Source organism: Salvelinus fontinalis, chromosome 16 (assembly GCF_029448725.1).
Source record: "Salvelinus fontinalis isolate EN_2023a chromosome 16, ASM2944872v1, whole genome shotgun sequence".
NCBI lineage: Eukaryota > Metazoa > Chordata > Actinopteri > Salmoniformes > Salmonidae > Salvelinus > Salvelinus fontinalis.
In genome coordinates, this window is record NC_074680.1 from 46,477,510 (window position 1) to 46,493,995 (window position 16,486).

At 47.1% G+C, this 16,486-nt stretch overlaps 1 protein-coding gene across 4 annotated transcripts in view; it reads left to right on the forward strand.

Annotated features, from left to right (window-relative positions):
• LOC129813257 (DDB1- and CUL4-associated factor 5-like) overlaps positions 1-6,018 on the forward strand; it is a 32,704-nt gene extending 26,686 nt beyond the window's left edge. For 2 of the 4 annotated variants that reach the window (XM_055865564.1, XM_055865562.1), the window contains 3 exons: positions 504-631; positions 2,974-3,120; positions 3,207-6,018. In XM_055865564.1, the coding sequence (XP_055721539.1) occupies positions 504-631; positions 2,974-3,120; positions 3,207-4,640 (1,709 nt within the window). In that variant the 3' untranslated portion in view covers positions 4,641-6,018. The remainder of the gene's footprint in view (positions 1-503; positions 632-2,973; positions 3,121-3,206) is intronic. The other 2 variants (XR_008753138.1, XM_055865563.1) reach the window with 2 other exon arrangements.
• The last annotated feature ends 10,468 nt before the right edge of the window (positions 6,019-16,486 follow it).

The window sequence follows — 16,486 nt, forward strand, 5'->3', positions numbered from 1 at the left end:
ACAGAGACCGTGTGGGTAGGCTACCTACATGATGAGATTACTATGGATAATAGCGATTTTTATTATTTGTCAAACGGCAGCCAAGCATCGACCATCATGTCACCAGTATAAGATCCTTGATATTTATTGGAAAGCAGCATCAAGATCACCACCCTGTGAAGTTCATCACTTATTTCATCTGTAGCCATAAACTGCATGGTTTCCTGAGTCGTAGTGGGACGACCACACAACACATCATCACATGACTCCAAGTTTACTTCAATATTACAGTTATCATATCAATATTTACGCATAAAGGCGTTTCTGCCATTTCTCGCATAATACGTTTTGCCGGAAACAAAAAGATCCCTCCAAACATATTTGTCTGTCGGCATTTCGCCGTTTCAGTCAACCCAGTCGTGGCTTTTCTTTACGCGTCAGGTAATTCATCCGCATGAAATGTTTGGATGGAAACCTGATTACAGATGACAAATCTCTTATTATTTCCGTCTCGCCCCTTCCAGGAGGCCCAGGTCGTGTGGTGAACGGAGCGTCCATGATCCTGAAGGGTCATCGTTCCATCGTGAACCAAGTCCGGTTCAACCCGAGCACCAATATGATCTGCTCCTCTGGGGTCGAGAAGGTCATCAAGGTCAGTAGTTACGTCGTAGATACGATTATTTTTTAGTTTTTATTTACAGTTTTAATAATCATTCAAATCACAGGTCGTGGGTGGGTGTATGACTTGATGTGTAAAATGACTTGGTACCAATGATTGGTTCGTGAAATCATCAGTGACATATCCACATGACATCATGAACATCAATTGATTACATCGTCATGAAGTTCATCAGTTCGGTTGTTTGAGGACTTTAAAAAATGCACAGAATCTTGAAGGTAATTGTTCTTTGCAGGAAAAGGAGAAACCCGCCTGGGTGCTCACCGTGCCATCAGAATAATTATCTCAGCCCTTCTACTCCTAAACCCTCTGAAAGGGTAACGGTAGTAACTCCCAGGCATTCCTCACTGGGTGGTTTCCCATCCTGTATGACTCTCAGGTCTTCAGTCATTATAACTCACTGTCCCTCATGAATCACAGGGCCTGAGGTGAAGACAGACGACTCATCTCCTTCGCCATCTGTCCCCTTTTGACGAGCTTGTCGAAGGAAGATGTGTTGGTTCATTATCATAACGCTCTCTCCTACGGCAGCTCTAGTCCTCTCCTACGGCAGCTCTAGTCCTCTCTCCTACGGCAGCTCTAGTCCTCTCTCCTACGGCAGCTCTAGTCCTCTCTCCTACGGCAGCTCTAGTCCTCTCTCCTGCGGCAGCTCTAGGCTCTCTCCTACGGCAGCACTAGTCCTCTCCTACGGCAGCTCTAGTCCTCTCCTACGGCAGCTCTAGTCTCTCTCCTACGGCAGCTCTAGTCTCTCTCCTACGGCAGCTCTAGTCTCTCTCCTACGGCAGCTCTAGTCCTCTCCTACGGCAGCTCTAGTCCTCTCCTGCGGCAGCTCTAGTCCTCTCCTGCGGCAGCTCTAGTCCTCTCCTGCGGCAGCTCTAGTCCTCTCCTACGGCAGCTCTAGTCCTCTCCTACGGCAGCTCTAGGCTCTCTCCTACGGCAGCTCTAGTCCTCTCTCCTACGGCAGCTCTAGTCCTCTCTCCTGCGGCAGCTCTAGTCCTCTCTCCTGCGGCAGCTCTAGTCCTCTCTCCTGCGGCAGCTCTAGGCTCTCTCCTACGGCAGCTCTAGTCCTCTCCTACGGCAGCTCTAGTCCTCTCCTACGGCAGCTCTAGTCCTCTCCTACGGCAGCTCTAGTCCTCTCCTACGGCAGCTCTAGTCCTCTCCTACGGCAGCTCTAGTCCTCTCTCCTGCGGCAGCTCTAGTCCTCTCTCCTGCGGCAGCTCTAGGCTCTCTCCTACGGCAGCTCTAGTCCTCTCCTACGGCAGCTCTAGTCCTCTCCTACGGCAGCTCTAGTCCTCTCTCCTACGGCAGCTCTAGTCCTCTCTCCTACGGCAGCTCTAGTCCTCTCTCCTACGGCAGCTCTAGTCCTCTCTCCTACGGCAGCTCTAGTCCTCTCCTACGGCAGCTCTAGTCCTCTCCTACGGCAGCTCTAGTCCTCTCCTACGGCAGCTCTAGTCCTCTCCTACGGCAGCTCTAGGCTCTCTCCTACGGCAGCTCTAGGCTCTCTCCTACGGCAGCTCTAGGCTCTCTCCTACGGCAGCTCTAGGCTCTCTCCTACGGCAGCTCTAGTCCTCTCCTACGGCAGCTCTAGTCCTCTCTCCTACGGCAGCTCTAGTCCTCTCTCCTACGGCAGCTCTAGTCCTCTCTCCTACGGCAGCTCTAGTCCTCTCTCCTACGGCAGCTCTAGTCCTCTCCTACGGCAGCTCTAGTCCTCTCCTACGGCAGCTCTAGGCTCTCTCCTACGGCAGCTCTAGGCTCTCTCCTGCGGCAGCTCTAGTCTCTCTCCTGCGGCAGCTCTAGTCTCTCTCCTGCGGCAGCTCTAATCTCTCTCCTACGGCAGCTCTAGTCCTCTCCTGCGGCAGCTCTAGTCCTCTCCTGCGGCAGCTCTAGTCCTCTCCTGCGGCAGCTCTAGTCTCTCTCCTGCGGCAGCTCTAGTCTCTCTCCTGCGGCAGCTCTAGTCCTCTCCTGCGGCAGCTCTAGTCCTCTCTTGCGGCAGCTCTAGTCCTCTCTTGCGGCAGCTCTATAGTCCTCTCTTGCGGCAGCTCTATAGTCCTCTCTTGCGGCAGCTCTATAGTCCTCTCTTACGGCAGCTCTAGTCCTCTCTCCTTACGGCAGCTCTAGTCCTCTCTCCTTACGGCAGCTCTAGTCCTCTCTCCTGCGGCAGCTCTAGTCCTCTCTCCTTACGGCAGCTCTAGTCCTCTCTCCTGCGGCAGCTCTAGTCTCGCTCCTGCGGCAGCTCTAGTTCTGTACCAGAAGTGTGAAAGCTGATACAGGCTCTCTAAACCTGACTTCTGCCTTGTCTCTCCTCCCTCCCCCAGGCGTGGAGCCCCTACCAGCAGACAGAGAGTCTGGGCGACCTGGATGGTTGTGTGGAGAATAAGTCCAGGAGTCTGTACAGCCACGAGGAGTATATCAGCCTGGTGCTAAACAGCGGCAGCGGTCTGAGGCACGACTACGTCTCACAGGTAACACACACACACACACACACACACACACACATATTCTGGGGGATGAATTGAAGTACGATTGCATCTTTCTCATGTCATCTCAGTCCATCCAGGAGGATCCTCGTATGATGGCCTTCTTTGACTCTCTGGTGCGTCGGGAGATCGAGGGCTGGAGTTCGGACTCAGACAGTGACCTGAGTGAGGGGGCCATCCTGCAGCTCCAGGCCAGGGGGCGAGGCTCGACGCGGGCTGGAAGAGACGGCGCCGGGGTTCTGGTTGGGGTTGGTACTGCTTCGCCTGTACATCCCGCTGCTGCTACGGGCGACTCGGACCGCTCCTCCTCATCCTCATTGGCTGCACCCGAGGCCTCGGGGGCGGAGCCGTTGCTGCCCAGGAGTCGTCAGCGACATCACCAGTCTGCGTTCTTATTGGACCTGGTGGGAGAGGACTCTGACTCCTCTGGGTTCTGGCTGGACCCCATGCCCCGCCCCAGCCCCCGAGACAACTCCACCCTCTCCAGCCCCCCCTCCTCCCCCGCTGGGGCCTCCTCCACCTCCTCCACTACCTCCTCCTCCACCAGCTCTGAGGACGAGGAGCGCCGAAGGGTCAGCACCAGACAACGCAACGCCGCACGGAGGCGCCGCATGCACTTCCCCTGCAGGCCCAGTGGAGGGCGCCCCGAGTCCGCCCAGGCCCTGTACCCCGGGGGGGTCGACTTCCCCTGCAGGCCCAGTGGAGGGCGCCCCGAGTCCGCCCAGGCCCTGTACCCCGGGGGGGTCGACTTCCCCTGCAGGCCCAGTGGAGGGCGCCCCGAGTCCGCCCAGGCCCTGTACCCCGGGGGGGTCGACTCCTGCTCCTACCCCAAGATCTCCATCGACGAGGCCTCATCCTCCTCCGCTTCCTCCACGGAGCTGCAGCAGGACCAGGACTCGGTCCAGATCGGACCCCAAAGGAGGACCTCGAAAACGGGGAGATGTGCCAGCAATTCAGGCAGACTTGCCGGTTCCGGCCCTGCAGTGTCTCTGGACAGCCAGGACGACCGAGCGGAGCAGGAGGGGCTCCTCATCACCTCCCTTCTGGCTCAGGACACTCTGCAGCAGAGGACAGAGTCCTGGGAGGGAGGGGGGACGGGGGCTGCTTTAGAGAGGATGGCCAAGGGCTTGGAGAGTCCGGAGGAGGACAACAGTAGCTGGGTCTCCCCTTCCTCCAGACATCACCACAGCCCTGACATGAATGGCCTGCGGCTCCCTGACCAGACTGAGATGACTGCAGTGCCAGTAGACTCCAGGGACCGTCTGGCTCCAGACCTGTTTGCGTCCCCAGATTCCAGGGGAGAGAGGGAGGCCTTGGCGGGGAAACAAACAGACACTAGGAACCAGGTGGAGGATGAGAAGGATGAGGAAGAGGCAGGGTTGTCTTCTCAGAGAGGCCAGGCCCCGGCCCAGGGGGCGCTAAAACGGACTCACCTGGGGTCAGGAGGTCAAGGGTCAGGGGAGGGGTTGGAGACCTCGCCCTCAGAGAAGAAGCTCAAGACATGATGATGACGTCTGTTGTGGGAAGGTGATCATTTGGTGAAAGACTTGTCCCACATTAGCCTATACCCTGTGGTTCTCAAACCTCTCCTCTCCTCTTGGACGTTGAACTACCTCACCTGATTCACCTAGTCAAGGGCTTGAGGATTAGTTGACTAGTTGAATCAGGTCTGCTAGCTCTGGTATAGATTAAATACATGGAACAACTGAGGGGTCCCAGAGGAGAGGTCTGAGTAACACTGGCCCATGGAACATCTGAGGGGTCCCAGAGGTCTGAGAAACACTGGCCCATGGAACAACTGAGGGGTCCCAGAGGAGAGGTCTGAGTAACACTGGCCCATGGAACATCTGAGGGGTCCCAGAGGTCTGAGAAACACTGGCCCATGGAACAACTGAGGGTCCCAGAGGTCTGAGTAACACTGGCCATGGAACAACTGAGGGTCCCAGAGGTCTGAGTAACACTGGCCCATGGAACAACTGAGGGTCCCAGAGGTCTGAGTAACACTGGCCCATGGAACAACTGAGGGTCCCAGAGGTCTGAGTAACACTGGCCCATGGAACAACTGAGGGTCCCAGAGGTCTGAGTAACACTGGCCCATGGAACAACTGAGGGTCCCAGAGGTCTGAGTAACACTGGCCTATATAGTACACTACTTTTCACCAGGATCCTCTGAGCCAATAGTCAACAGTAGTGTACTATGTAAGGGAGAGGGGGCCATTTCGGATGCAACCGGAGACTCAAGTTAGTGGCTTTTCTTTGTGTTTTTACAGTCCAGTTTCTTGGTTTGGTGACGCAAAATTGCGACACCCTTTTTAGTATTTTTGAGCCATTGGGACGTGTATTCTGCTAAGAGCAGGACACAGTGGCTATGAGGGCTTGGCTCTGTCTGTCAATCAGAACATACTGGATAATGATTGGTCCAATGTTACTGTGGCAGCAACGCATTCTGGAACTTCTAGAAATTGTCATCACTTCTGAGGTCAAACCATAGATGACATTAAATATCACAAGATCCAAAAATATGTAATAATATTGACATTGACAATGGTATTGTAAATGCACTTCTAGTTAGTCATTTAGTCTTAAGGCAGAAATTGAATTTTTTTTTTTTTTTTTTTAGTTAGGCTTCAGACGGCACGTTTGATTTCTATTGGTTCAGGACTAAAGGTTTCAGACGGCACGTTTGATTTCTATTGGTTCAGGACTAAAGGCTTCAGACGGCACGTTTGATTTCTATTGGTTCAGGACTAAAGGTTTCAGTCATTTACATTTTTCAGTGAGCTTCTTGGTGAAGTGTCAGCATTTCTGTGGCAAATCTGTTGTAGCCATGTAGCTGTTTGAGTGGTGCTTTAAAAAATAAATGATTGTTTCAGTGTTAATAAGGATGATAATTGTTTCTTGTCTCTTCGTCCTCAACCCTCTGTCGCCATGGTTTATTTCTTCAGTTAACGAATCATTCATTGACTGATGATTAATTACACTGATACCATTCCTGAGACCTTTCTCTCTCCGTTATAAGGATTTTTAAAAATCTATTTTACAATGATGATAATTACGTTTTACTCTCACCTTTCAAGACACCCAAGGATACTTTGAAAAAAACAGCAAATTAAAACTTAACTGCCACAATAATCGCCATACAGTGTCTTTAGAGTACCGTTCCATTTCTCTAACTGAAGAGATATTGGATAATGTTTCTGCACAGTACCAAGTCACCATGGCAACGAAGCTTCAACACTGCAGCGAAAGAAATGTGACCCTGAACAGACTAGAGAATACAGCATACACAACGATATGCTGCTAGACCAAACCAATCTATAGACGAGAATACAGAATACACAACGATATGCTGCTAGACCAAACCAATCTATAGACGAGAATACAGAATACACAACGATATGCTGCTAGACCAAACCAATCTATAGACTGGAGAACATAACGATATGCTGCTAGACCAAACCAATCTATAGACGAGAATACAGAATACACAACGATATGCTGCTAGACCAAACCAATCTATAGACGAGAATACAGAAAACACAACGATATGCTGCTAGACCAAACCAATCTATAGACTGGAGAACATAACGATATGCTGCTAGACCAAACCAATCTATAGACTGGAGAATACAGAACACACAATGATATGCTGCTAGACCAAACCAATCTATAGACTGGAGAATACACAATGATATGCTGCTAGACCAAACCAATCTATAGACTGGAGAATACACAATGATATGCTGCTAGACCAAACCAATCTATAGACCGGAGAATACAGAACACACAATGATATGCTGCTAGACCAAACCAATCTATAGACTGGAGAATACACAATGATATGCTGCTAGACCAAACCAATCTATAGACTGGAGAACATAACGATATGCTGCTAGACCAAACCAATCTATAGACTGGAGAATACAGAACACACAATGATATGCTGCTAGACCAAACCAATCTATAGACTGGAGAATACACAATGATATGCTGCTAGACCAAACCAATCTATAGACTGGAGAATACACAATGATATGCTGCTAGACCAAACCAATCTATAGACCGGAGAATACAGAACACACAATGATATGCTGCTAGACCAAACCAATCTATAGACTGGAGAATACACAATGATATGCTGCTAGACCAAACCAATCTATAGACTGGAGAATACAGAACACACAATGATATGCTGCTAGACCAAACCAATCTATAGACTGGAGAATACAGAACACACAATGATGTGCTGCTAGACCAAACCAATCTATAGACTGGAGAATACAGAACACACAATGATATGCTGCTAGACCAAACCAATCTATAGACCGGAGAACACACAATGATGTGCTGCTAGACCAAACCAATCTATAGACCGGAGAATACACAATGATGTGCTGCTAGACCAAACCAATCCATAGACCAGACCAGTCTATGTTTAGACGTGCTAGGAATATAAATGTCCCCTCTCATTGACACCGCAGAAGTTCAAGGCCGACCACAGTACTGCAGGCAGACATTGTTTGACAGGATCCACCATTTATAGTGAATGTGGAGAATGGCAGTCTTCATGTAAATAAATACCAATGTTGTGAAGACAATCATGGAACCAATAATTCTTTCTAATACACCAGATGTATGTCCTTGAACCGATTTGATTTAAATCGCACACTAGAAGTTCTGAGGATAATTTAGTTCCTGAAGACAGCCTGCAGTACCCTGATCGGTCTTCAACTTGAGTCAGTTAGAGGGGGCAGCACTGAGCCAGCCTGCAGTACCTTGATCGGTCTTCAACTTGAGTCAGTCAGAGGGGGCAGCACTGAGCCAGCCTGCAGTACCCTGATCGGTCTTCAACTTGAGTCAGTTAGAGGGGGCAGCACTGAGTCAGCCTGCAGTACCCTGATCCGTCTTCAACCTGAGTCAGTCAGAGGGGGAGGCACTGAGCCAGCCTGCAACATGACTCCCTGGAGAAGCTCAAACCACACATGATATGTCTCCATGACACGCCGTCATAATCGACTCCATTTGGTTTCAATGTGTTACCGTAGCGATTATGATGGCGTCTCATGGAGACATATCATGCATAGTTTTCACATATGGAATGAATGTTGTCACGTGATCGATGACTTTGTCCATTCATATACAGTTGAAGTCGGAAGTTTACATACACCTTAGCCAAATACATTTAAACTCAGTTTTTCACAATTTCTGACGTTTAATCCTAGTAAAAATTCCCTGGCTTAGGTCAGTTAGGGTCACCACTTTATTTTAAGAATGTGAAATGTCAGAATAATAGTAGAGAGAATGATTTATTTCAGCTTTTATTTCTTCCATCACATTCCCAGTGGGTCAGAAGTTTACATACACTCAATTAATATTTAGTAGCATTGCCTTTAAATTGTTTAAATTGGGTCAAACATTTTGGGTAGCCTTCCACAAGCTTCCCACAATAAGTTGGGTGAATTTTGGCCCATTCCTCCTGCCAGAGCTGGTGTAACTGAGTCAGGTTTGTAGGCCTTCTTGCTCGCACATGCTTTTTCAGTTCTGCCCACAAATTTTCTATAGGATCGAGGTCAGGGCTTTGTGATGGCCACTCCAATACCTTGCCTTTGTTGTCCTTAATCCATTTTGCCACAACTTTGGAAGTATGCTTGGGGTCATTGTCCATTTGGAAGAGCCATTTGCGACCAAGCTTTAACTTCCTGACTGATGTCTTGAGACGTTGCTTCAATATATCCACATAATTTTCCTGCCTCATGATGCCATCTATTTTGTGAAGTGCACCAGTCCCTCCTGCAGCAAAGCACCCCCACAACATGATGCTGCCACTCCCGTGTTTCACGGTTGGGATGGTGTTCTTCGGCTTGCAAGCCTCCCCCACTTTTCCTCCAAACATAACGATGGTCATTATGGCCAAATGGTTCTATTTTTGTTTCATCAGACCAGAGGACATTTCTCCAAGAAGTACGATCTTTGTCCCCATGTGCAGTTGCAAACCGTAGTCTGGATTTTTATGCCGGTTTTGGAGCAGTGGCTTCTTCCTTGCTGAGCTGCCTTTCAGGTTATGTGGATATAGGACTCGTTTTACTGTGGATATAGATACGTTTGTACCTGTTTCCTCCAGCATCTTCACAAGGTCCTTTGCTGTGGTTCTGGGATTGATTTGCACTTTTCACACCAAGGTACATTCATCGTTAGGAGACAGAACGCGTCTCCTTCCTGGGCGGTACGATGGCTGCGTGGTCCCATGGTGTTTATACTTGCTTACTATTGTTTGTACAGATGAACGTGGTACCTTCAGGCGTTTGGAAATTGCTCCCAAGGATGAAACAGACTTGTGGAGGTCTACAATTTTTTTCTGAGGTCTTGGCTGATTTCTTTTGATTTTCCCATGATGTCAAGCAAAGAGGCACTGAGTTTGAAGGTAGGCCTTGAAATACATCCACAGGTACACCTCCAATTAACTCAAATGATGTCAATTGGCCTATCAGAAGCCATGACATAATTTTCTGGAATTTTCCAAGCTGTTTAAAGGCACAGTCAACTTAGTGTATGTAAACTTCTGACCCACTGGAATTGTGACACAGTGAATTATAAGTGAAATAATCTGTCTGTAAATAATTGTTGGAAAAATGACTTGTGTCACGCACAAAGTAGATGTCCTAACCCAACTTGCCAAAACTATAGTTTGTTAACAAGAAATGTGTGGAGTGGTTGAAAAACGAGTTTTAATGACTCCAACCTAAGTGTATGTAAACTTCCGACTTCAACTGTAAATACTGGACCAAACTCCAGGACAGGTTTAGCCTTTTTCATTCTATGATTATCATTCCTGTGTCAGTGATTATTCAATGAAAACAGAAGTCAGCTGTGGTAACTGTCTACATTCCTGTCACTTATTGTAAATATAATGTACATCCACCGTAATTCCTGTGTCTTATTGTAAATCTAATGTACATCCACCGTAATTCCTGTCACTTATTGTAAATGTAATGTACATCCACCGTAATTCCTGTCACTTATTGTAAATATAATGTACATCCACCGTAATTCCTGTCACTTATTGTAAATCTAATGTACATCCACCGTAATTCCTGTCACTTATTGTAAATATAATGTACATCCACCGTAATTCCTGTCACTTATTGTAAATATAATGTACATCCACCGTAATTCCTGTCACTTATTGTAAATATAATGTACATCCACTGTAATTCCTGTGTCTTATTGTAAATATAATGTACATCCACTGTCATTTTCATTTTTAATATAATATCCTTATAATATCCTAATATCCTATAATAAGATAACATTTCTTAATAGGCCACTATTTATAGTGCCAACTAACAGCAGCTATCAATTTCAGTGTAATTGATGGGAGAGGAATTCCACAGGGTTATGCTAGGTCTCTAGCCAAAAGAAGACTTCATTCACAGTGACCTAATAGTGAGCTGAATTACCATAAAAGGACTAACGTCTTCTGATCAGATGGCAAAAGAAGTCACACCCTCTCAGACTGAAACGTGTTCCAACTGGCACCCTATGCCCTATATAGTGGTCAAAAGTAGTGCACTATAAAGGGAATGAAGGGAACCGTTTGGGACTCAGATCCTCCTAAACAGTGGAAGGATTGTTAAAGGGGCAAATGATATCATCATCTGTCGCTGTCTGTCTTGGAATCCATGATGCTAGTAGGATGTCTTCAGGGCCAATGTCTAGTCAATGGCCTATTCTTGTTTTGAAAAAGTCTGTCTACGGTCCTCCTCTCCTCGGTCATCCTCGCCTCAGTCCTCCTCTCCTCGGTCCTCCTCTCCTCTATCCTCTCCTCGGTCCTCCTCTCCTATCTTCTCCTCTCCTCGGTCCTCCTCTCCTCGGTCCTCCTCTCCTCGGTCCTCCTCTCCTTGGTCCTCCTCTCTTCTGTCCTCTCTTCTGTCCTCCTCTCCTTGGAGAGGAGGGCGAGAGAGGACTCAGGAGTTGAGCCAATCCAATTGAGAATAGGCCATATTGTTCGAGGTTATCGCCAGAGGATATCCTGGGGCTAAGTCCGGAGCACACACTAACATTCTAGTCATTCTATGCCTTCAAGCCCTTCTAGTCATTCTATGTCTATGCCCTCAAGCCCTTCTAGTCATTCTATGTCTATGCCCTGAAGCCCTTCTAGTCATTCTATGTCTATGCCCTCAAGCCCTTCTAGTCATTCTATGTCTATGCCCTCAAGCCCTTCTAGTCATTCTATGTCTATGCCCTCAAGCCCTTCTAGTCATTCTATGTCTATGCCCTCAAGCCCTTCTAGTCATTCTATGTCTATGCCCTCAAGCCCTTCTAGTCATTCTATGTCTATGCCCTCAATCCCTTCTAGTCATTCTATGTCTATGCCCTCAATCCCTTCTAGTCATTCTATGTCTATGCCCTCAATCCCTTCTAGTCATTCTATGTCTATGCCCTCAAGCCCTTCTAGTCATTCTATGTCTATGCCCTCAATCCCTTCTAGTCATTCTATGTCTATGCCCTCAAGCCCTTCTAGTCATTCTATGTCTATGCCCTCAATCCCTTCTAGTCATTCTATGTCTATGCCCTCAAGCCCTTCTAGTCATTCTATGTCTATGCCCTCAATCCCTTCTAGTCATTCTATGTCTATGCCCTCAAGCCCTTCTAGTCATTCTATGTCTATGCCCTCAAGCCCTTCTAGTCATTCTATACCCTCAAGCTCTTCTAGTCATTCTATGTCTATGCCCTCAAGCTCTTCTAGTCATTCTATGTCTATGCCCTCAAGCCCTTCTAGTCATTCTATGTCTATGCCCTCAATCCCTTCTAGTCATTCTATGTCTATGCCCTCAATCCCTTCTAGTCATTCTATGTCTATGCCCTCAAGCCCTTCTAGTCATTCTATGTCTATGCCCTCATGGTGTTGGTGATCTGAGGGAAGACAGACCAGACAGTATTGTTATTGGAGGTTATCTAGCTACTCTGCTCTAGTCTCTCCCTCAACTCAGTGCTGCCGTCCACAGCAGTGTGAATATCCAGGCAAGCTGTCACTGTGGCTATGTCCACAATGGCACCCTATTCCCCATGGGCTCTGGTCAAAAGTAGTGCACAATATAGGGAATAGGGAGCCATTTGAGATAAACTTTACAGGAAATAGATGGACATCCTTCACTTCCTCCCCTGACACAGCAGCAGCTTGTTTTTTTTGACTGTTACAACCATCTTCTTTGTAAAGAATTGTGAAATATTCTCATGTATGTAAAAGAGAAATGTTAGGTTTTTGAGTCATATGTAACGCATCGGGCACTGAGGCTGCACACATTTAGTCTTCATTGTTTTGAGAAGGAATTGACGTAACTCTCGCTCACAATTTAAAAGGTTGATAGTTTATTTATACAACCATTAAAAAACATTGTCATTGTTTTCCCAGCTAGTTATCCCATATAAGGAATGATATCTTTAACTGAAGGAAGGATGGCTGCATTTTGAATTCCCCACAACATGGTTGGAATACCTTGGTTAGATGCCAGAGAATGATCAAACACACACGCACGCACGCACGCACACACACACACACACACGACTTCCGTTTCAGAGACTCAAAGCCCCGAGCTGCTTTGTCTTACTATTTCTCTGTTGTCTCGATGTTATGTGATCAGTCCTCCAGGACAGAAATGAGCTTCTGGACAACAGAACATCACTAACCTTGATTTGAATGTAGATTTATCCTGCCCCCCCCCCCCCCCCCCCCCCCCCTAAACCAGGCCCTAATCCCCACGAGACTCAGAAAAGGAAAAGACTGCATGAGAGAGGCCGACGTGTGGGCACTTTGACGAAACCGTCGGCTGATAAATACGCCCCTTACCGTCCGTTCTATTGGCCGAACGTACAATCACTGGAGAACAAACTGGACAAGCTTTGTTTAGAGACTATCAACAGGAACTGAAGAAATATAATATTCTATGTTTCTCGGAGACGTGGCTGAACAAGAACCATGGATGGTATGAATCAAGCTGGTTTTTCATTGTCAAGACCGTACGGCAGTGTCGGGTAAGGTTAGATGGGAGTGGGAGGGGGGAGGGTGTCTCTTAACAACAGCTGGTGCTCGCTAAAATTAAGAGGAAGTCTTGAGGTTCTGCTCACCCGAGGTAGATATCTCATGATAAGCTGTAGACCACACTATTTACCAAGAGAGTTTGCATCTATATTTTTCGTAGCTGTCTATTTACCACCACAAACTGATGCTGGCCTTATTCAGCTCGTTGAGTGCGGTCTTAAGGCCATAAGCAAACAGGAAGACGCTCATCCAGAAGGGCTCCTAGTGGCCCAGTGATTTTCAAGCAGGGAAACTGAAATCCGTTTTACCTCATTTCTACCAGCGTGTCACCTGTGCAACTAGAGGCGACAAAATTCTAGATTACCTTTACTCCACACACAGAGACGCATACAAAGCTCTCCCTCACCCTCCATTTGGCAAATCTGACCATAACGATATCCTTGTAACGACGGGTGAGTGAAATGAATGAGGAGTCAACTGCAGAGAGCGAAATGTATGGGAAAACGCTTTAATGTCCTTCAAAAACGTAACAGGTCCAAACATGGGTGAATGCCCTAAACACTGGCGCTAAACAAACCCCAAACCTTGTTACAAACACTGGACAGCGAAAAACCCAAAAGCAGACACGAAACATCACCACACATAACAACCAATAAGCCCGCACAAACACTAGCGGGCAAAACGAACCTAAATAGCACCCATCCCAAACCCCAACAAGGAACAGGTGAAAACAATTAGACAGAAACAAACGAAAAGGAAAAAGGGATCGGTGGCAGCTAGTAGACCGGCGACGACGACCGCCGAGCGCCACCCGAACAGGAAGGGGAGCCACCTTCGGTGGTATTCGTGACAATCCTCCTGATTCCTGCCTACAAGCAAAAAAACTCAAACAGGAAGTACCAGTGACGCACTCGTTACGGAAGTGGTCCGATGAAGCGGTTGCTAAGCTACAGGACTGTTTCGGTAGCACACACTGGAATATGTTCCGGGATTCATCTGATAACATGGAGGAGTTTACTATGTCAGTCACCGGCTTCAATAATAAGTGCATCGATGACGTCGTCCCCACGGTGGCCGTACAGTGCCTTCAGAAAAGTATACCCCTTGACTTTTTTCAAATTTTGTTTTGTTACAGCCTGAATTTTAAATTGATTAAATTGAGATTTGATGTCACTGATCTACACACAATACCCCATAATGCCAAAGTGGAATTATGTTTTTAGAAATGTTTACAAAAATGAAAAGCATAAATAAGTTCAGGAGTAAAAATGTGCTTAATAAGTTGCATGGACTCACCCTGTGTGCTTTAATAGTGTTTAACAATCTTTTTAAATGACTATCTCATCTCTGGACCCCGGACATACAGATAATTGTAAGATCCCTCAGTTGAGCAGTGAATTTCAAACACAGATTTAACGACAAAGGCTAGGGAGGTTTTCCAATGGTTCGCAAAGAAAGGCAACTATTGGAAGATGTGTAAAAAAATAAAGAAAGTAGACATTGAATATCCCTTTGAGCATGGTGGTTATTAATTACACTTTGGATGGTGTAACAATACACCCAGTCACTACAAAGATACAGGCGTCCTTCCTAACTCAGTTGCCGGAGAGGAAGAAAACCGCTCAGGGATTTCACCATGAGGCCAATGGTGACTTTAAAACAGTTACAGAGTTTAATGGCTGTTATAGGAGAAAACTGAGGATGGATCAACAACATTGTAGTAACTCCATTATACTATTATAAATGACAGAGTGAAAAGAAGGAATCCTGTTCAAAATATAAATATTCCAAAACATGCATCCTGTTTGCAACAAGGCACTAATGAATACAGCTATAAATATGGCAAAGAAATTCACTTTATGTCCTGAATACAAAGCGTTATGTTTGGGGCAAATCCAACACGTCACTGAGTACCACTCCATATATTCAAACATGGTGGTGGCTGCATCATGTTATGGGTATGCTTGTCATTGGTAAGTTTTGTATGTTTGGGGCAAATCCAGGTGTGCAAAACTCTTAGACTTACCCAGATAGACTCACAGCTGGAATTTCTCTTCCACATTTGTGTAGATTGCTGACAAAAAAATTACAATTAAATCCATTTGAATCCCACTTTGTAACAACAAAATGTGGAAAAAGTCAAGGGGTGTGAATACTTGCTGAAAGCACGGTATACCAACCAGAAGCCATGGATTACAGGCAAAATCCGCACTGAGCTAAAGGCTAGAGCTGCCGTCTTTAAGGAGCGGGACACTAATCCGGACGCTTATAAGAAATCTCGCTATGACCTCAGACGAACCATCAAACAGGTAAAGCGTCAATACAGGACTAAGATTGAATTCTACTACGCCGGTTCTGACGCTCATCGGATGTGACAGGGCTTGCAAACTATCATGGATTACAAAGGGAAACCCAGCCGCGAGCTGCCCAGTGATGCGAGCCTACCAGACGAGCTAAATGCCTTCTATGCTCGCTTCGAGGTAAGCAAAACTGATCCATGCATGAGAGCACCAGCTGTTCCGGACAACTGTGTGATCATGCTCTCCGTAACCAATGTGAGTAATACCTTTGAACAGGTGAACATTCACAGATTGATTACCAGGACACATACTCAGAACATGCGCTCACCAGCTGGCAAGTGTCTTCACTGACATTTTCAGTCTCTCCCTGACCCAGTCTGTAATACCTACATGTTTCAAGCAGACCCCCATAGTCCTTGTGCCCAAGAACGTCAAGGTAACCTATCTAAATGACAATCGCCCTTTTGCAATCGCATCTGTAGCCATGAAATGCTTTGAAGGGCTGGTCATGGCTCACATCAACCCCATCATCCCAGACACGCTGGACCCACTCCAATTCGCATACCACCCCAACAGATCCACAGATGACGCAATCTCTATTGCACTCCACACTGCCCTTTCCCACCTGGACAAAAGGAACACCTATGTGAGAATGCTGTTCATTGACTACAGCTCAGCGTTCAACACCATAGTGCCCTCAAAGCTCATTGCTAAGCTAAGGTCCTTGGGACTGAACAACTCCCTCTGCAACTGGATCCTGAACTTCCTGACGGGCCGTCCCCAGTTGGTGAGGGTAGGTAACAACACATCCGCCACGCTGACCCTCAACATAGGGGCCCCTCAGGGGTGTGTACTTAGTCCCCTCCTGTACTCACTGTTTGACCACGACAGCGTAGCCACGCATGACCCCAAACCAAATCATTAAATTTGCTGATGATCACAGCGGTGGTAGGCCTGAGCACCGACGACGATGACACAGCCTTTAGCAGCGTTTCCCAAACTTGGTCCTGGG